Source organism: Ustilaginoidea virens, chromosome 1 (assembly GCF_000687475.1).
Source record: "Ustilaginoidea virens chromosome 1, complete sequence".
Lineage (NCBI taxonomy): Eukaryota > Fungi > Ascomycota > Sordariomycetes > Hypocreales > Clavicipitaceae > Ustilaginoidea > Ustilaginoidea virens.
In genome coordinates this window covers 3,627,178-3,646,310 of record NC_057316.1, presented here as the reverse complement: position 1 = coordinate 3,646,310, position 19,133 = coordinate 3,627,178, and the positions used below count along the sequence as shown (strand labels likewise).

The following is a 19,133-nucleotide window of genomic DNA, read 5'->3' as shown; positions in this document are numbered from 1 at the left end:
CGTGGCTCTGCCGAGGTTGGGATTCAGATTGGCATTGGCACTGGCATTCCTCAGCGTCTGCTGGCTCTCAAGTACTCGTTGAATCAACAAACAAGTACAACAACCATGATGTCCCCCGTTGGAGGTGGTTTCCATTTTTTTCCGTCTCCGCCATTCTCCGCCGTTCTCCGCCCTTGTCCCTTGCTGCCACCTTGCCCGGCAGATGTCTGTGTCTACGGTCTCGCTCGTCTTCACACCATGCGCATCATCATGCTCCCCGCATTCCGCATTGCTGCTACATGGCCTTCTTCACGGGATCCCATCATGTTGGGGGGGAAAGTTTATAGCCCAACTCGGGCAGAGGCCCATGGCTCCGCCCCCGACCGCCCTCCACGATGCGCCGGTGATCCACATCATGCAAGCCGACTAGCATCCATCCGTCTTGTTACTTCAAGTCCACGACTGGATTGACTGTCCGGCTGCCTGGCTAGGCCATTGTATCATGCCCCAAGCGGGGCGCATGGATAATCGCATTGGCGAATAAAGATGAATGTATTGATGCCGTCCTCACTTGAAGCATAATGCCCGGGGGGGGGGGGGTCAAGGTCCTGGGCCAAGTATAAAAGGGGCCATTGTGGTCGAGAGGATTTCATTTTCTCCTTGCTCTTCTTTTTTTTTTCCCCCTTGCCCTTCAATTCTCCAGCTCGTCCCAGCCGTGTCGTCGCTTCATCTTATATCATTGTTGCCAAGTCTCTTGCCGTCTTGCTTTACGCGGACCAAGCCTCGAAGCTTATACCAAACAGGCACAGACTGAGTTGTTTGTGGTGCTCATCACGGACGAGCCCCGGCCTTGACCGCTATTGCTCATTGTTCCTACTGCTGCTCTGGATCGGCAGCTTGCATCCAGCATCATGTCAGGCCCGTTCACAAACGTGTCCTACTCGATGCCCTTGGCCGTTCCGGGAAAAGGCAACCAGCTGCCCCCGTCTTACAGCCACTACTCCATGTCTCCCCCAGAATGCGACGACTCCGTCAGCTCAACATCAGGCCTCCCGTCCTACAGCAGTCCCGGCCTCTCTGGCTCCTCGGCCAGCTATCTGGGCAGCTCGCAGGACTTTGAGAGCGCCCACTCCGCCAGCGGCATTGACATCCAGGAGTACATGCAGGATCGCCTCTCCAACTCGTTCAATCCTATTCCGCTGGACCGCAGCATGGCGGTCCAAGCGCAAACGTACGTCGACCGATCCCTGGCGCGTGTGCAGTCCCCTTTTGCCCCCCACTCCATTGCGTTGCTGCAAGTCAAGACTTCACGCAAGTTGCCGTCCGACTAAATTGCACACCCAGCTCTGGCAAGCTCAACGCAAAGCACCGAGAGCTCGTCGAACTGCAAAAGCAGGCACAAGCACGCCTCGCCAAGACGAGAGAACGATTCCACGAGGGAATGCGAGATGCGCGCGAGGTGCGGGGCGACTTGGAATGGGTGCAGAAAAAAGTGTCGTAAGTTCAGCCAGTCTCATCACACTCGCCGTCGTTCGAGGAACATTGAAGGAGCCCGTGTATCCGTGAAGCCGTGATGTACCGCGCGGGCAGCAATTCCATTCGCATTTGCAGGCCTCCGTCATACAACGTCATCGTTATGTGGCTTTCTACTTTCCACGCAACAGGCAGGCAGGCAGCTTGCCAAGACTGCATGTGCCCGTTTTCTCATAAGAAGCCGTCACAAGCTAACCAGATCCGATCTTCTTTTTCGCCCTTGTTTCCCATTCTAGGTCATTACAAGCCAAAGCTGCTCGCAAGCACCCCAAGGAGTATCGCAAGGCTCGTGAGCGTTTCCCTTCTCCCGAGTACTAAAATTCCCGAGTCTCTTGCATCATGCGACACAAGATTTACACACCCTTCTTTTGCACTGCAACCTTGAGCGACGGAGACAAAGGTTTCCGTCTTGCTTTGCTTTCCTTGACTGGCCAGTAAAGAGTGACGGGGATATCACCAAGGATCTTTTTTTTTTTTTCCTTTTTTTTTTTTGGGGGGGGGGGGGAGGGGGGCCCAGGTGGGATGCCAACAAAAAATTTGCATCCACGGGGGGCCGAAAAAAATAAATGAAGCATATTTTGATTTTGCACCGCGGGCCTGGCGAGGCATGTCGTTGGAACAAGCGCCGCGAGCAGCGAGCAGGCGGCAATCTTGCATCTTGCATCTTGCTAGGCGCGCCATCTCTCGCCTTGTTCTTGCCCCTGCAACTGGGCGGTAATTAGCCGCTCTATCACTCCCTCCACATCTTCCAGGAACGCGGGTGTGCGGGGACAGTTGTGGCTGTTTTTGCGGTTTTATATTGACTCATGATTGGACGAGGAATGACTTGTTCTGGGGTATTGGCGACGAGGCACGCCTTAGTGTCGTGCGTCTATGGGAACCGGGATCATGTCTGGTGCCTGGGCGTGTAAATCCTTTCTTGACAGGTCAAGGGTACTAGTGTGCCCTGCTTTTTGGCAATGGAGCAACAACAAGTAGACCAAGCACCACGAGTAACGTGGGAAGAAGGAGGTATCGACAGGTCCAGCAAAGAAAACGTTTTCCAAAACGTTTTCCCATTGCCGGAGAGCCGAAGCCGGGATCAGTTGTGAGTATAATATATTGACATTGACACATGACCCATCTCATCTTGGCGGGCGATAAGACAAGTTGGAGTTGAGAACCAAACGGGAACGAGAAAATGTGCGTTATTGCACTGGTTGAATGTGTCCATGGTAAGCGTTCCCCCCTATATTGTTACAAAGAATTGATGCAAGCACACTGTTCTGTTCAAGGCAGAGTGTCGATGCCGGGATGCAACCATCCTTGCTGCCAAAGCTTGGAGCTGACCAATCAAATGATGATAATAGTCGTTGGTGGAAAGGCATCGTCGGCATCGTCGGCATCGTTTCACGGCTCAAGTCGCCGCTGGTGTTTGTGATTTCCTGGCAACCCAAGAAACGCCCGTTTCGAGCCCCATGGCTTTCTCAAGATGTTCCCACGGATTCTCATTCGAGGTGGTGTCGTAGTATCCCTCATACCAAAGCCCATGTGGACGTTTGTGAGGCGGATGCGAAGTTGATGCAGCAGATCCCGTCAATGGGATGGGACGGGCCGGCAGTCCTGCAGCATGATTTCCCACCTTTTGGGCCAGGGTTTCTCCGCAAGCTTGCGCCAAAGGTGGCCTTGCCTCCTGGCATCGCTCATTCTCGTCGTCATCTCCGCCCAGATCAATCTCGAGCGTGTTGGTCGACGGCTTGGCGTTGGATTCTCCTGCTTGTGGTTTCCCAGCCGGGACAGAGTTGGATCCCGTTGGGGCATCGCGAGCGCGTCCAGGCTGCGAAAACCGCGTGTTGTTGTTGTTGTTGTTGTTGTTGTTGTCGTCGTCTTCCGCGGAGCTGCATCTTCTCTTCTTCTGCGGTCTGTCTTGCGCGCCGAAGGATGAAAATCCCATTGCTTGCATGACGGCCGCTCCGTCGTCTGCGTCTGGATCCATGGTCGTTTCTGGCCGGGCAGGAAAACGAGGATTTTTGGGCGGTATACGTCGGAAAGCGCCCGCTTCCGTTTGGATGACGGGCGGAAGAAAATAAGCAATGCTTCTCTCACCGCAAGTTGCAAATTTTGGTTGGGGAGCTACAGTGAAAGGTAGGTTATGCGGTGCTGTTGACCTTGAGGTTGGCAGAAAAGCTCACTGGTGGGTAGGGAGCAGAGTGCTGACGTAATGGCTGGAGGCTGGAGCCTTGGAGACTGGAACCTGGAGACTGGGGACTGGAGATTGGTGACTTTGGGGCGTGCATGTTTAACCGCATTATGTAGGTACCCTAAATATCCAAGCTGTCATCGTTGCCCATCTTTGCATCGTGCAGGTCCATCTTTGCCATTCGGTTTGAACTATGGCTTTGAATAGCATTTGTGGCTCGGATGCGGATACAGCACCACTATAAAACCTCGGAGCACACCCATCTAGCTAGCCCGTGGCGTCAAGGAGCTAGTTGGCCACCATGGTATCTCCGATATTGCGCGCTTGATCGACTGACTAGTGCTCCCAGGTGAAAGCTGCGAGCACCTCTTCCGCTAAGCCAGGGTTGATCCAATTTGTTCCACGTCACCTGGTTTCCATCTATTCATACTCCCTCGGCCCGCTGAATCAAGCTACCTTGACTGTGAATAAGCACCGGCAGTCCTTCATCCCATCCCCATCACTGGCAAAGCCACAGCGAAGCTCCCGAGAACAGCCGAACCGCAACCCCTTCTGCCCATCATGACAGGACAGACTGATCTATCGCTACGCCTCCCGTCCAAATACGCCTCCAAGACCTCGAAGCCGGCAGCAGAACCTGCTTCTCCCAGCGTTGAATGGCTTGCTCGCACATGGACCGTCACTCACTCAACACTAAGCATGTGGCGATCCGCGCGCAATGTCCGCATCACCTACAAGCCTCTGCCGTCGAGAGGGGGTAGGTTGCGCATAGACGACCTGGTGGAGTATGAGCCTGCCAGCGAGTCGGGCGTGCTGAAGAGCATCGCAGGGGTAGACACACAGGCCGCGGACGTGGGGTGGAACTGGCGCGGCAAAGGCTGGCTGTTCTTCGTATCTAGTCATTGGGAGTTGCTCGGCTGGGGCGAAAGCTCTGCTACGGATGGAAGCACCGAGAGATGGGTGGTTACCTGGTTTGCGCCGACAATGTTCACAACCGAGGGCGTGGATATTTACAGCGACAAGCCTGGAGGACTGAGTGAGGCGACATACGGGAGGATCGACGAGGCGTTGAGGAACCTGGGGGCTAAAGAAGTTGTCGACATGGTAGCGCGGGATATGAAGCCAGTCGACATCAGGTTGCCGTGGACGGAGAAATGAGAAAGGTGTCGGGGGGGTTGTGACCATGTTGAATAGAGGCCGCGTGTATGAGGTGCAGTCATTCCTTCCTGCCAAAGGAGCCAAGCCCCATGTGCGAATGGGCAAATGGGGGTATCGCCAGTCTTACAGAATTCTTTCATAAATCAATGCCGATGGTGACGTGACTCATGCCGATGCGACTCATGCCGACGCGACTCATGCCGACGCGAGTGTCGTTGTTCTTCACCTGACCTGGAACGGCTGGCACCACCACCTTGTTCATTCCTGTCGGTGACGTTTCCCCGTTCTCTGGATCTCCGGCGTCTCCCTTGAGTAGATTCGGGTGACGCACTGCGGCGTGTTCCGCGTCTCTCCCTGCGCTTGTCCTCTTTTCGCATCTGACGGACATCTTGCTCGCGTTCTTGCAGCAGCCTCTGCCTTTCCTTGTTCAGCTCCCGCACCCGAGATGCCCCCTTCTTCATCATCGAAAGTGGGTCATTGGCGGTTATCCGATCTGCATCGCGTTGCTTGCGCTTCGGGTCGTCGTTGCCCCAGACATCTCTGAGCGGCGTGTCTTGCTGTGCTCCTTGGCCCTGCGAGTACCATGGAGTTCTAGCGCCTTCCCTTCCAGCAGCTTTAGAAAACCGCATCGTATACTGGTCCTCATATTCTCGCTTCCTCTTCTGGGCCTCCCGCTCAGCGTCTTCATTCTTCTCCGCATGTGCTCTGGCCTTCTCGTCGCCAAACAAGTCGATATGCCCGCGGCGATCCACAATCGGCGCAGAGCTGCTGGATTTCCTCGCACCCTCGATGAATTCCTGGTGGTCAGGTTCTGCTCTCTCTTTTGCCAGCCGGAGCTCAAAGTCTGTATCGTCTTCGCCGTGTCGTTTGCGCTTTCGCTTCGGGCGTCCATTTCCGGCACCAGGCCCCTTGGCGGAGTCTCTTGGTTCATCGTGTTCACCGTCTCCGTCCTCTACAGGTGGCGGCTGTGCTTCGCCGCGCAAAATGGCCAAGCGACGCAGGGCATCGATTTCTTGCATACGCTGCTCCTCGGCTTCTTCAGCAGCCTTTGCCGCAGCTTCGTCGCGGCGAACTCTTTCTATATTTCCGGCATTGTAAACGTTCCAAGATTTCTTGCCCAACAAATGTCTTTTGTCCGCGTTAGAAGGTTTCGTCGAAAACGAGGCGTGGCAATGCCGGCTTACAGAGGCATGTTTTCGCTTCCATGACATGTGTCATGTGGAAGAATCTTTCAGGACAGCAGCGATGCAGTACTTGGACCCTGAGCTCGGAAATCTGCGAGTTTTGGCCCTTTCTTTAGAGGGACGTCATCTCTTGCTAATAGTTTATATTTCGGAGGGTTGCATTGCCTGGAAAAGAGTCATGAAGTCGTGAGTCGCAGGCCTCCACAGCAGCGCAAGCTGCATGTGCCTTTGGTGGGGTGACATAAGGCGCCCGGCGCCGTACAAGCTTTCATCAAAAAGCGGGGCGGGCAGACCATGTCATAACCGCCCCCCCCACCTTCTATCCAGCTCGAACTCTATGTATCCATCCATCCATGTATTGCCACGACTTTCCTACCAACCTGTTCTTAAGCAGATATCTGGTCGCCATTTCTTTAGCCTTTCAACTCAATTCCTAGTAGTCAATCAAACCGAATTCCTCCATATACAACCCTCTCCCCGCCTAGAGACAGTCTCCTCATATATCGAATCATAATGTCCAGAGCGCCCCCTCCTGGCAGCGGTGGTAGAATGCCCTACACAGCCGGATCATCAGGCAACAACCCTCGAATGCCCCCGGGGCAAGGTCGGCCACCGCCAGGCGGCGCATATGGTGGAGACTACGGGGCTTCTCAAGGATACGGTGATGCTCGAATGAACCAAGGGGCTGGTCCCCGATCACCTGGTATGCCGAGATATCAAGAGAAAGGCCCGACAGCTCCTGGCGCGGGTCGAAGAGTTCCTTTGAGGGTTGAAAAGGTTTCTGATAAGACTTTGCAGTCCCGACTGATATATGGCAATCTGTATGTCCCGCGCTTGTCGTCACCACTCTCGTCTGCATGTACCATCCACTCATGTTTAAAATTGCAGGTGTGCTGTTGCTCCGGAAGACTTCCCACCCAGCCGAGACGGTACCGATCTGTACGTCCTGATACGAGGTGGTCAGCCGGAAGGAGAATATGTCGTTGCAGCAAAACCTATCCAGGGCTTCCCCCAGGGTTGTATCAGTTTGACCGACCCCCAGCGAACTTGGTGCAACATTACCATCAGAGACACATTTTCCGGCGAGATCTACGACCCTTTTGCGTCGGGCGGCAAGGCATACCTGGGATCGGTAGACCTGGAAATCGGCTTTGCGTCGCCCAGCAAAAGGACGGAGGTTCCGTACGATGAGGATGAGCTCGCCAAGATATTCACAGATACGTACGGGAATCAAATTCTGGCGCCCGGGCAAAGGATCTTGATGGATGTCCGCAATATTCCTTTGCTCATTATTGTAAAAACTGTCGGGCTAGTTGACCTCGCCATGATGTCGGATGATGCCGGCAAGCAGGTGTACAGAGAAGGACACGCCAGAGGCATACTTACCAACCAGACCAGAGTGCTGTTTCACCGCGATGGAAAGGGCGATTTCAATCTCAAGCCTTCCATGTCAAAGCCCAACTCCAACGCCATCTTAGCACCGGATTTCAAGTTTGAGGACATGGGCATTGGCGGTTTGGGCAACGAGTTCTCGACCATTTTCCGTCGAGCCTTCGCCTCGCGTGTTTTCCCTCCTGGCCTCGTAGCCAAGATGGGCATTCCCCACGTCAAGGGAATGCTGCTGTACGGTCCTCCCGGCACGGGAAAGACCCTCATTGCTCGGCAGATTGGCAAAATGCTCAATGCCCGCCCACCCAAAGTCATCAACGGGCCCGAGGTGCTCAACAAATACGTCGGTCAGTCCGAAGAGAACATTCGGAAGCTGTTTGCGGACGCCGAGAAGGAGTACAAGGAAAAGGGAGACGAAAGTAGTCTCCACATCATCATCTTCGACGAACTCGACGCAGTCTGCAAGCAGAGAGGGTCTGGTGCCGGTGGTGGCACTGGTGTTGGCGACAGCGTGGTGAACCAGCTGCTCTCCAAGCTCGATGGCGTTGACCAGCTCAACAACATCCTGCTCATAGGAATGACCAACCGAAAGGACATGATTGACGATGCGCTGATGCGGCCAGGGCGGCTTGAAGTCCACCTGGAAATCTCGCTACCAGACGAACCCGGACGGCTCGAGATTTTCAATATCCACACCTCCAAAATGAGAGAAAACAATATCCTTCATCCAGACGTCAATCTGCAGGAGCTCGCCGGCCTCACCAAGAACTACTCTGGCGCGGAAATCAACGGTGTGGTAAAGGCGGCCGCATCATTCGCCTTTTCGCGGCACACCGAGGTCGGGCAGATGGCCGCTGTCAAGCAGGATGTTGCGAGCATGAAGGTCAACCGTGCCGACTTTATGAATGCCCTGACCGAAGTGAGGCCAGCATACGGTGTTTCCGAAGCCGAGCTCGAAGATGCGGTTCGACTTGGCGTCATCCCTTACAGCCAACACATCAACTCGACCGTCCAGGAGATGATGCGGGTTGTGGGCATGATCAAGGACGACCCCAACAAATTCAGCACGTCGGTGCTTTTCCACGGACCCCGGGGGGCAGGGAAAACGGCTCTTGCAGCTCACATTGCAATGCAGTCCGACTTTCCGTTTGTCAAAATGGTTACGCCAGCCGATCTTGTTGGCTATCGGGATGATTTTGCAAAGAAGGACTATGTGCACAAAGCGTTTGCGGATGCTTATAAGTCGCCTGCATCCATCCTTATCCTGGATGACTTTGAACGCCTGATTGGGTGGAATCCCATCGGACCTCGCTTCTCCAACGTGATGCTCGAGGCTCTTACCACTCTGATTGTTTCGAAACCACCGAGGGTACGTTTTCTCCCGTCTTTTCTTCCTCTTTCTCTTTCCCCGATTCCTTTTTTTTTGGTTCATCCTTGATGCTTCATCGCATTTACGGATTACAATGTTCGCAATCTAATGATAACTCTGGGAAACTCTACAGAACCACCGTCTCCTCATCTTTGTCACGACATCCAAAGCCTCGGTTCTCAAAATGCTCGAGATTGACGGCGATTTCGCAAAGAAGGTTGCCGTGCCAGCGGTATCCAGTGTGCGCGAGCTGGCAACCATCCTTCAGGAGTCCAGGGTCTTCAACTCTGGAGACATCAACCAGGTGATCAACATGGTGCAGCAGCGCACGGGGTCTAGTAGCATCGGGGTTGGTATCAAGACTATTCAGGACTGCATCTTTGAAGCCAAGGCCGGCGGACCCAACTCGGACGTCCTGGAGACGTTTTCAGAACTGCTGCTGGAGAGGATACAGGAGATGACGGGGTAGCGATGTGAAAAGGGGAAGGGAAAAAAAAAAAAAAAAAAAAAAAAAAAACCAATCCGGAGTAGTGAGTAGTGGGGAGGGGAGGATGTACATGACGAGGATAGATGAGCAGACCATGTGGCATGCTCTGTAGGGCTGACGAATGAATGGAAAGACGGGCGCTTGTTCTTTTGCCTTTGATTGCCATGAAAAGCAAGCGAGCAAGTGCCGAGAACCATTCGGGGCAGCCAGCCTTTACTCATGGCAGCGATGATGAGAAAAGCTCCCCGCCCCGAGTCCGGACCTCTGGTCGGCAATGTGCTACTTGCATGTGCGTGGGACTGCATGTGTGACTGACTGCATGTGCTACTTACTTACTCGTGGTGCGGTGGAAGAAGAAGGAGTCTGGTGCAGGCTAAATGGAAAAGAGCCAGGACGAAAGATGGGAATTGTCACTTCATTTCCACGTGCGAAACTCGCTGGCTGAAGACGCGGTCGAGATTCCAGGGGTTGTGTCTGGTGCAAGGGAGTCAGTCAGTCAGGTCAATCAGGTCAGTCAGGTCAGTCGTCCGTCGTCCGTCCGTCAGTCAAGGCAAAGCAAGCGGTCAGCCTGGTGAGGTGAGAGCAAAAAGACGCCCCCCCCCCCCCCCCCCCCGGTCACCCAAGAGCGAGGCAGGGATGGATGATTGTTGCATGCCTCGGGAAAATCACAGGGACTCCGTAGCAAACTCTGACTTTCCGACTTTTTGATCGTTGACGAAATCTGCAACCTTGCACCGAGGCAGTCAGTCACCTGAAAGTTGAGGTCAGGATGTACATACAATCAATATTAGGTACCCCGTACTCCGTACTCCGTACCCAGAGATGTCAGGGCTCATTCAGGAGATGCTGGGGTGCTTCAGGGATCTGCAGCTCTTGGCATCTCTCTTGTCAATCTGTGACTGACTGACTGGCATGCTCAGGCTGCGTGCCATCTGCGCTAGATTTGCCATGTAACGGGCGGCAAGGATTAAATAGAACGACGCGGACACGGCACAGCCCCCCACACCCCCACACCCCCACACCCCGACCCCCTCTTTTTCTTTTTCTTTTGTTATTATTGGCGGCGCGTCCTACTACATTACATGCCTTGGACTCGGTATCGACAAAAAAGTCTGTGATGGTGACGGTGCAGTGCAGTGCAGTGCAGTCTGGGTGCTGGTGATTGTGATTGCAGCGGCCCTGCTAGCGGAAGAGTTGGCGCCCTGACGCAGGCAGCCCCGCCCACTTTACATCATTTGTCATTTGTCATTTGTCATTTGTCATTTGTCATTTGTCATTTGTCATTTGTCATTTGTCATGGCCGTAGCGAGGAGACAACGACGCGGGAAAACCCTTGGGCCGAAATGGTTTCTACACTGCGTATTTTCTGTTGGGCATCTTCTGCAGCCCCTTTTGTAATCTTTGATGATGCAGGATATGCTCTGATCAATGTCCGGGTATGCGACGAGGAGGCGCCGTTGTGGTGTGTGTACTATGTGTATGTATATCCGCCCATCTTTCCTCGCTTTGCGCTAGTGAAATGAATGTCTTCTAGCCGTCTGTTCGGAAGCGAACCTTGTTGATCGCTCGGAAGTGAAGCCGACTTGCTCTGGAGTCTGGAGTTCTGCAAGTCTCTGCACATTAGTCTCGGCATTGAGCAATGAGGGCTGGGATGTGCCCATTGGTACGGAAGTATTGAAACCAGAACGGAACGAACGCGACACGCACGACTCACGACGTGCAAATCCCCATTGCCCCCATTGTCCCCCCCCCCCCGGAGGCTACATTAGGTTTTTGCCAGGCGAGCGCTCTGCCCGGACTCCCCAAGGAATGCCGACGGTAGGTTATGTAGGATACGGGTCGTTTGATCGTTTGATCGTTTGATGCGTCACGTCTACGGGGTGCTCTCCAGCGTGCGCAAACTGGCCAATGAATCTTGCTTGTTGCTTCTCGTCGCTGGAATGAGTTTTCAGCTGCTCCCAGCGGGTTGTCCGCGAAGGGAGGGTGGTGCCTGGCTGGTGCTGGTGGTGCTGGTGCTCCCTTGAATCCCTCGAACTTTTTGGCGTGACGACGTCTCCTCCGCAGTCAGGCATGAAGCGAGCGGCCAGGGCGGCTCGAAAGACCCATGTGTGCGTAAACACGTGTACACATTTAGATAAGGTACACTACCTAGGTACGGAGTATCTGGTGGGCAGGCAGGGCTGTCAGCACCTGTATTTTCCCCCCAATTCCCACCCCCCAAAAGCACCAAAAGCATTGATGATGGAGACAAACATGAAGCACCCTGCTGCTGGCAAGCAACAGAAGGTAAGGGATCCCTGTTGGCGGTTCCGAATGACTGGGATGTGCCTGGCAGGCCCTAGGATCAACAAAGCCAAACCAGAACCTCTTGGCGTCCAAGTTTTTCCAGGGATGCAGACGGCTCCAGCCTCCATGGGCCCGGCCCTAGTCACGCCATGCCATGCATGGTGGCTCGATTCAAGTCACTCGGACGAGTGAGTCTCTGTCTGGTTTGATTTGCCCAGCCTGAGCGAGCCTGCGAGCCTGCGTGCCTGCGTGCCTGCGTTGTCTCCTCCAGTCCCAGTCCAGTCCAGTCCCCACCCAGCCCTGCTGCTGATTGAAATTCTTCCGGGGCTGTTCTGGCCGACAGCCGCGAGTCAACTGGGACCAACCAGACCTTGGCCTGGGCAGCGGGCAGCGGGCAGCCTGGACAGCCTGGGCACTCTCAGTGGCAGTTGGGATTCGGAACTTGTTGGAAGCAAACCCCCCCCCTCCCCCCCCCAGCTGGTACATACTACTACCGATGCGGTACTCCGACGGCGGTCCGACGTAGCAGGAGCCTGAGCCTGGTACGGAGTACTTGTGGTCGGAACGCCATACCCGCAACCCGCAACCCGCACGTGTCAATACTTGGTACTCTGCAGCTCGCCGATTAAATCTCCAGCCAGACCTTGGCGCCGCTGTCACCGTCTGAGACGCAAGCTTTCCAGCACAAGTGCCCGAGCGAGTCCCTCCCGCCCCCAATTCAATTTCCCGCTTCCTGCCCGCCCAACCTCAGCCAGCCTCCCCAGTCCGATTCTCGTCTGGTACGTATTAGCATCCGGCTCGTTTTTTCTGTCTGCACACTCATGTACCTGCTCCCAGCCGTCTTCCTTCCGGCCCATGGTCGCCCTTGTGCTCCGTACTGTCTGGTTCGCCTCTTTTAACGCGACAGAACATATTCCCAATGGGGCTGGGCTTTGCAAGCCAGCTCGACCGGAATCCTTGTCCATCCAGCGGACCCAGACTTGTTTCTGAAACTTCGTCACCGACCATCTTTCCAACCATCCCATGACGCCATCGTGAGCTTGGGCTTGCAGTCGCTGTATGGCCTATGAACCTCAGGTAGGCTTCCCCCCCCCCAACAGGTTGTCACCAAAAATTGCCCGCTAGTCTTCATCTCCTTCAGCCTGGTGCCCCCGTCTACTGTGGGATTGAGGGGATGGCGGGCGGCGACGGCACTGACGGCAGCGACGGCAGCGACGTTTTACCATCGTGCGGGACGGGGATTCTGCCTTTGCAGAGACTGATGGCCGGACCAAAGCATGCTGTTCCTCCCTTTGCAGTTTTGCTAAAATATCTGACCATTGGAACCCCATCACAGTGACGACAATTTCGAGCATCACAAGCTCCGACCGAGCCTCGCATGGCAGGCAGGCCACTTGGTGATGATCCACGACACGGACCAAAGGAAGCCTTCCGTGCAACGAGGCTTGCCTGCCTCAACCAGCCTGCGTCGAACTCGTGCCAGGACGCAAACATCGCCGCAGGATACCACCACAACAAGGACAGCAAAGACTGTCACGCGCGGACTTTCCAACGCCTCGAAACCACTTGTTCCGCTATCAGAGCGCCGCTCTCCCCAAGAGCGTAAACCTTCGCTGGCAAAGTCAGATGCAGAGCCTGACAGAAGGCAGATCGCTTCAGATGGCGCTTCGGCGGGCCGCGAGGGACGGCAGTTTGCAGTAGCAAACGTGGGCAACAATGGGAGGATCTATCTCCGGTACGCTTCGTTCCACCCTCTTTTTTTTTTTTTTTTTTTTTTTTTTTCCATCGACTCATTTCTATGCCCGAACCATTTTCCCGAGTGACACTGCAAGATACAGAGGGTGGGGAGCGCGGCCTTCGCCCCCCCCCCCCCCCCCCTCACCTTGGAAGAAATGCTTCACCCAGCTGCTCGTTTATCGCCAACGGGCTTTCAGTCGGGGACTGGAATGCTAACTAGACGATGCCAGGCCCAGTGTTCGACCAGCTCACCAGAGACACCCTCAGCCAAACTTTTCTTTCCCCATAACGCCACCAAGCACCGCCGTTGTGGATAGTTCGAACCAAAGCGACAAGGCAACTCCAGACGACTTCAAGGAAGGGGAGGATGGATTTGGTTTTCCCGTCTCATCATGGACTCCAACGACCACCGCAACGCCCCTTGCAGGCGACAAGCACACCAACGCACATGCCGCAATGATGCCTCGATCACGGCAACACCAACGAGCCATGTCGGACAGCAGCGTCCACGAGACCGGTGCCGTCAAGCAACAGGCAACGCACATGCTCAAAGTCCCGATATTTCGCCCACGTGATGCTGACGAGCTGCGACCCCGAACTATGGATGATTTGGAAACCATGGCCAACGCCCCTCTGCTCAGTGTCAATATACCATCGTGGCGCCTCGGTACGCCGCGCTTCACCCTGAGAGGAACTCCCGTGTTGCGTGGCTCCTCCTACGCACCAACCGAGGACCCGCGTTCCAGTACCGGTTCCCGTCAAAAGGCTTCGTCTCGACTGGCCAGCACGTCTGGTCCATTTTCCTCGGCAAGAAGGCCCAATCCGCTGTCTGTCCCAACAAATCACACCCCTCTTGTAGCACAGCGAGGAAGTGCTCGTTTACCGTCCCCGCGACTGCCCCCAAAATTCGCGTCTACACGTCTGCCGAAACACCTGGTCACTGAACCAGCCATGTTTACCGACTTGACGTTCCGGCCGGCCTGCGATGACACATCCATTGTGCGTTATTCTTCATCTGGGGCCGTCATGGCGGCAACTCCTGCCCGCCTGGTCGCCGAAATCACGTCTCCCAGCTTCCTCGATTACGAACTCATCTCCGACTTCTTTCTGACATTCAGATCCTTCCTGGAACCCTCTGAGCTGCTTCGAATGCTGGTGGCTCGTTTGAGATGGGCGCTGGACCGGGATGACGAGGTTGGCTTGATTGTACGTGTGCGAACCTTTGTTGCTGTCAGGCACTGGATCCTCAACTACTTCGTAGACGACTTCTTCCAGGAATACGAGCTTCGGGCGACCTTCTGCCGTCTCTTGAACGACTTTGTGGATGACCTGTCCCGCCAAGACGCTCATTCGCGCAAGGTCAAGCTCAAGATACTCGCAGAGCTGAAGAAGTGCTGGCGCAGAGTCTGTGCGCAGTTTTGGGATAGTGACGAGTTTGACGATTCGCTTGGCCCCGAGGTGGCAATTATCCCTGGAGGCGTGGCAGGGAGCAGAGATCCTGGCCTCAGCCCCGCCGACTCTGGACCGTGGGCAACCGAGCAAGGCCAGCTCGGTGGTGCGGCCATGCAGCCATCTCTCGTCTCTCCAAGCCTCAATCCTGCTGCTGCTGGCTTGCGTGGGGAGCCAGCCAAACCAACACGCGTGGGGGATTTCGTGGTTCTGGACAACCGACCCGGAACCCCTGAAAACCAAGTCGGAGAACCGCTGAAGAACTCGGATCCGAGTCCCACGTCCCATCATCGCTTGGCTAGTATGGACATTGTGTCATGCTCATTTCCCGGCAAGAACATGAAGAGCCTGAGCCCTTGCACCACACATTTTATGGCGGCGCATCCTGTTCTCTCAACTTCCTTGGGCTTTTCAACGGGCCCGGTGGCCACGACGCCCAAGGCTCTTGTTGGCAAGCGTGTACGCCCAAGTCGAGCACACAAACGTAACAACAGTCTTTCAGACTCCTTGCGTGATCGCGGCTCTGACAAGGCACCTTCTCCGGACCAGGAGCTGTTTGCGGCGGTGCCGTCAGGGGGCAGTCTTGTTAGAGGAAACCTCTGCCCTCCTGGCCATGCTTTTGTCAATGTCGAACCGTTTGGCCGCCACGGCCATGCCAATCGTCAGACGACAATTTTCTGCCCAAATGGTCGAAGCTTTCCTAAAGACGCCATGTCTGGTGGCGCCATGTCCGGCCACGGCATGCGGAGGCTGCTGCGAAGCGTCCGTAAGGCACTAAAGAACAGAGGGCAAGCCATGCACACCACGCATCATCACCTGGCAGACATTCCCCAAGTCGGTCCCAGAGGCGCAACCACCAACCGCATCCCTGTGACAGCGGTGGTTCCTCAAAGACCAATCTGCCAGAACGGTTCAAGGCCGGCTGTCAGAATCGATCTTCTCGGCGCAGAAGTAGCCGAAGATTTCAAAAAAGCTATCCGCGAGGAGGAGGAGGCAGCCGCGGCGGCAACCGACTCTCGGGCTCTCGCTGCTGGCTTACTGCGACCACCGAACTCAGCACCACCCTTCCTTTCAACATGTCAAGAAAACCGTCCCGCAAGTCCAGATTTTTCTACTTCTACGCCCGAAATTCTGACGCGGCAGCAGAGCGAGAGACCCGTCAGCGATGCGGCAATAACGGCGGGGAGCAAGTCCGTTTTCATTTCAGATGATGCTGTCCCCCTCGAGATGCCCCCAACACATGCAGCGTCTCTCGCTGGAAATCGACCTATGGATGCCCTTGCGGATTCATTCATGCAAAGTGGCGCGAATCCAACGCCGCCGAATACGCCCCCTTCACAGTCGTTTGGCCAGGAAACGGCCCAAAGATCGTCCTGTGTTCTCAGTCGGCGCGTCATCAGAGATGCTGCAGAGGAAGGTGTCGTGTCTCCATATGTCCCTGACCTCGCTTCGACGGAAGGGAAGGGCCATGGCACCCCAGTCCCGGGCACTCAGCACGGGGGGGAAAGTCCGCTGCTGAATGGAAGCTCATGTCACCCACATGGACGCACCAGATCGCCGACAAGTCATCAATCTCTGAATTCAATCCTGCATCGCCGAGTCACGTCGTTTGGAAACACGACAACTGCACCAGCTGCTGGCAACTTCAATGCCCCGACGACTTGTGGGGAAGTAGTACCAGAGTGCCATTCGGAAGTTCCTATGCCCGCCCCCCTTCGTGTTTTGCGAAGACGACCTGGTGGAGACTTGAAAGCTGCCGAGAAAGTTGGCGACCTGGATAGAATGGCCCTCCGGCGATCGCAATCCGTCAGCTCCTTTGCGACCCACACTGAATCCTTTCGGAGCTCATATATGCGTCACGCCCGTCCCAACTCTGCCGGTGAGTTCGAAGCGGGGGCTTCTCATGAGATCACCCTAGGAGCGGCCCAAGGGCGAGTCAACGGTACCCCCCAGTGCCAGTTCGCTGAAAGACGCCCGAAGCGTGATCTATCTCTCTTCGGCACATATTCTTCCAAACCCACTATGCGCCCCTCCTTTGAGGTGGAGGCGCAAAGGTTGGCCCAGATTCCAGATGACGAGGATGATGGGGTAGAATCTGCACTTTTGAAGCTGGAAGGCAAGTTCTCTCCCAAGAGACGCACCAACCTCCCTGTTGTTGTCCAAGGAGAACGGCAGAGAAGCGTCGATAATCCAGCGACGCAATATCGTGATGCCAACGATGCCGACAAAACACCGCGAGTGAGCAGCACAAACGCACAATGGGCAAGCAAGCTTGTCGAAGAGGAGGATACAGGCAGGCCGAATCGCATTGCGGACGAGCTGCCACAGATGATGCAGCCATCCGTGAGGGAGCTGAGTTCATTTCTTTCCGACGGATCCCGAGACTCGTACTGCTCAATCCCTCTTCTGCAACGGGGTATGGGGGACGAGACGACCAAGTTCGTTCCGCGAGTCTGGGCAGAGATGTCGATGTTTCAAACATCCGACGAGGAAGACTCCCCAGATGAGACTGATGAACAAGGACGAGGGGCCGATGAAGCTACCAAGAAGCAGCACTCACCATGCAGCTTCTTACAGAAGCCGCATGGTTTGGAAAGCGCGCAGCCGGGAGACGGCCTACCTGCTGCAATGACGACGTCGTCCAGGGCGGGGAGCGAGTCTTTTTCCAGAGACGACAGTGCGGACGATACAGATGGTTCGCCTGGCCCCTCTGATGACGACGACGACGACGACGACGACGACGACGACGACGCGACCCATGCCCGAGTCGGGAACCGCAACGAACAGTTGTCTGCTCGTGTGTTGGCGACGGATTCTGGCGGAGCCAAACTGGCTGCCAGTAGCTCGCGTCCTCCATCACATCAGATGACGTTGGCTCAGGCTCTGGCGATGCCCCCTGAAGGAGGAGATGTTGCTTCACCCGATGAAGCTGCTTGCTGGCACAAGAAGCCACTGCCTCCCACTCCGGACTCGACCCCGGTTGTTGGCTGCTGCATGGAACGTTCTGGCCCTACAGGGGAGACGTCTCGCTGCAATAAGCTCGGCGACGGCGCGCCAAGGTCAGTCCCGGTCGTGAGCCCGAAATATTCCGTGCATCTGCCGTTCATCCTGTCCTTCGATTCAGACATGCTGGCGCAGCAGTTCACCTTGATTGAGAAGGATGCGCTTGCGGAAATCGATTGGAAGGAAATGATTGACATGAGGTGGAAGAATTGCGCTAGTAACGACTCCCGGTCGTGGGTGGATTTCTTGCGGAATATCGAGGCTCGCGGAGTCGACGTTGTCATTGCTCGGTTCAACCTCATGGTGAAATGGGCCGTCTCGGAAATCGTGCTCACGCAAAACGTGGAGGAGAGAGCCAGGTGTATAATCAAACTCGTCCACATTGCGGCCCATTGCCGACGATACCGCAATTTCGCCACCTTGGCGCAGCTCGCCATTGCACTGACCAGCAATGATGTGTCTCGCCTCTCCAGCACATGGGATTTGGTACCCGCAAGCGACTTGAAGACGCTTCATGAGCTGGAGAAGCTGGTGACGCCGTGCAGAAACTTCCACAACATCCGCCAGGAGATGGAGATGGGGTCCGACAATGGCTGCATACCGTTTGTCGGCATTTACACACACGACCTGCTCTACAACGCCCAACGACCTTCCGAGATTGCCGACTCGTCCACGACTGAGCCCTTGGTGAATTTCGAGCGCTGCCGCTGCGCGGCTGCTGTGGTCAAGACCCTTCTTCGTCTCCTCGAGGCCAGCACACGATACGCGTTTCAGCCTCGCGAGGGGGTTACAGAACGATGCCTCTGGATCGGAGCGCTGACCGACGCTGAAATCCGAAAACACTCGCAAAACCTCGAGAAACACTGACGAGCAAAAAACTAAAACATAAAAAAAATAAAAATAAAAACAAAAACAAAGACTTGACTTGGCCCTTGTCTTTGGATCCGACTCGGCATTATGACCTGCTATTTTTGGTTCTTTTATGACTCACGCATTGCTTCCACATATCACGCTACCGGCATGGCGTCGTTTGCATCCCCCTTTCCTTTTTTGAATCATGTACGCATTAGCACACGGCCGATGATGATTGTTCATTCACCACTGGGAATGCCAAGATTTGATATTCCCTGAATGCTGTGGATGGGGCCAACTGGAGTTTCGGTCAGGCACCAAGGCCAAGACCACTGGCAAGTCTTACTACTTGACGACTTCCTCCGGGAGAGGAGTCCATTGCGAGGTAACTCATGGGCCTTGACGTGAGCCTCCTGGTCACGTCAATTTCAGTTGCCGCGTTGACTCGACGGGAAATAGAACCACGGCGTTTCTGTCTGACTGATTCTGCCTTGTCGCCGTCTCTCTTTCTCCTTCTTTGTTTTCTTC

General features: G+C 55.2%; 6 protein-coding genes across 6 annotated transcripts; 4 read left to right on the top strand and 2 right to left on the bottom strand.

Moving 5' to 3' along the window:
- Positions 1-890: 890 nt before the first annotated feature.
- Positions 891-1,830, top strand: UV8b_00764 (uncharacterized protein; the record flags this gene model as incomplete). The annotated part of the gene is made up of 3 exons (XM_043138262.1): positions 891-1,210; positions 1,324-1,476; positions 1,749-1,830. The coding sequence occupies 3 exons, from the start codon at positions 891-893 to the stop codon at positions 1,828-1,830; spliced, it is 555 nt and encodes a 184-aa protein (XP_042994196.1).
- A 1,078-nt stretch (positions 1,831-2,908) lies between these two features.
- UV8b_00763 (uncharacterized protein) lies at positions 2,909-3,487 on the bottom strand (the record flags this gene model as incomplete). The annotated part of the gene is made up of 1 exon (XM_043138261.1): positions 2,909-3,487. One exon carries the CDS (start codon positions 3,485-3,487, stop codon positions 2,909-2,911), a length of 579 nt encoding a protein of 192 aa, XP_042994195.1.
- A 765-nt stretch (positions 3,488-4,252) lies between these two features.
- UV8b_00762 (uncharacterized protein) lies at positions 4,253-4,849 on the top strand (the record flags this gene model as incomplete). Its single annotated transcript, XM_043138260.1, has 1 exon — positions 4,253-4,849. One exon carries the CDS (start codon positions 4,253-4,255, stop codon positions 4,847-4,849), a length of 597 nt encoding a protein of 198 aa, XP_042994194.1.
- Positions 4,850-4,992: 143 nt separating this feature from the next.
- UV8b_00761 (uncharacterized protein) lies at positions 4,993-6,041 on the bottom strand (the record flags this gene model as incomplete). The annotated part of the gene is made up of 2 exons (XM_043138259.1): positions 4,993-5,977; positions 6,034-6,041. 2 exons carry the CDS (start codon positions 6,039-6,041, stop codon positions 4,993-4,995), a joined length of 993 nt encoding a protein of 330 aa, XP_042994193.1.
- Positions 6,042-6,546: 505 nt separating this feature from the next.
- UV8b_00760 (uncharacterized protein) lies at positions 6,547-9,260 on the top strand (the record flags this gene model as incomplete). The annotated part of the gene is made up of 3 exons (XM_043138258.1): positions 6,547-6,854; positions 6,922-8,791; positions 8,925-9,260. 3 exons carry the CDS (start codon positions 6,547-6,549, stop codon positions 9,258-9,260), a joined length of 2,514 nt encoding a protein of 837 aa, XP_042994192.1.
- Positions 9,261-12,630: 3,370 nt separating this feature from the next.
- On the top strand, positions 12,631-18,620 carry UV8b_00759 (uncharacterized protein; the record flags this gene model as incomplete). Its single annotated transcript, XM_043138257.1, has 3 exons — positions 12,631-12,641; positions 12,901-13,299; positions 13,532-18,620. 3 exons carry the CDS (start codon positions 12,631-12,633, stop codon positions 18,618-18,620), a joined length of 5,499 nt encoding a protein of 1,832 aa, XP_042994191.1.
- Positions 18,621-19,133: the final 513 nt, after the last annotated feature.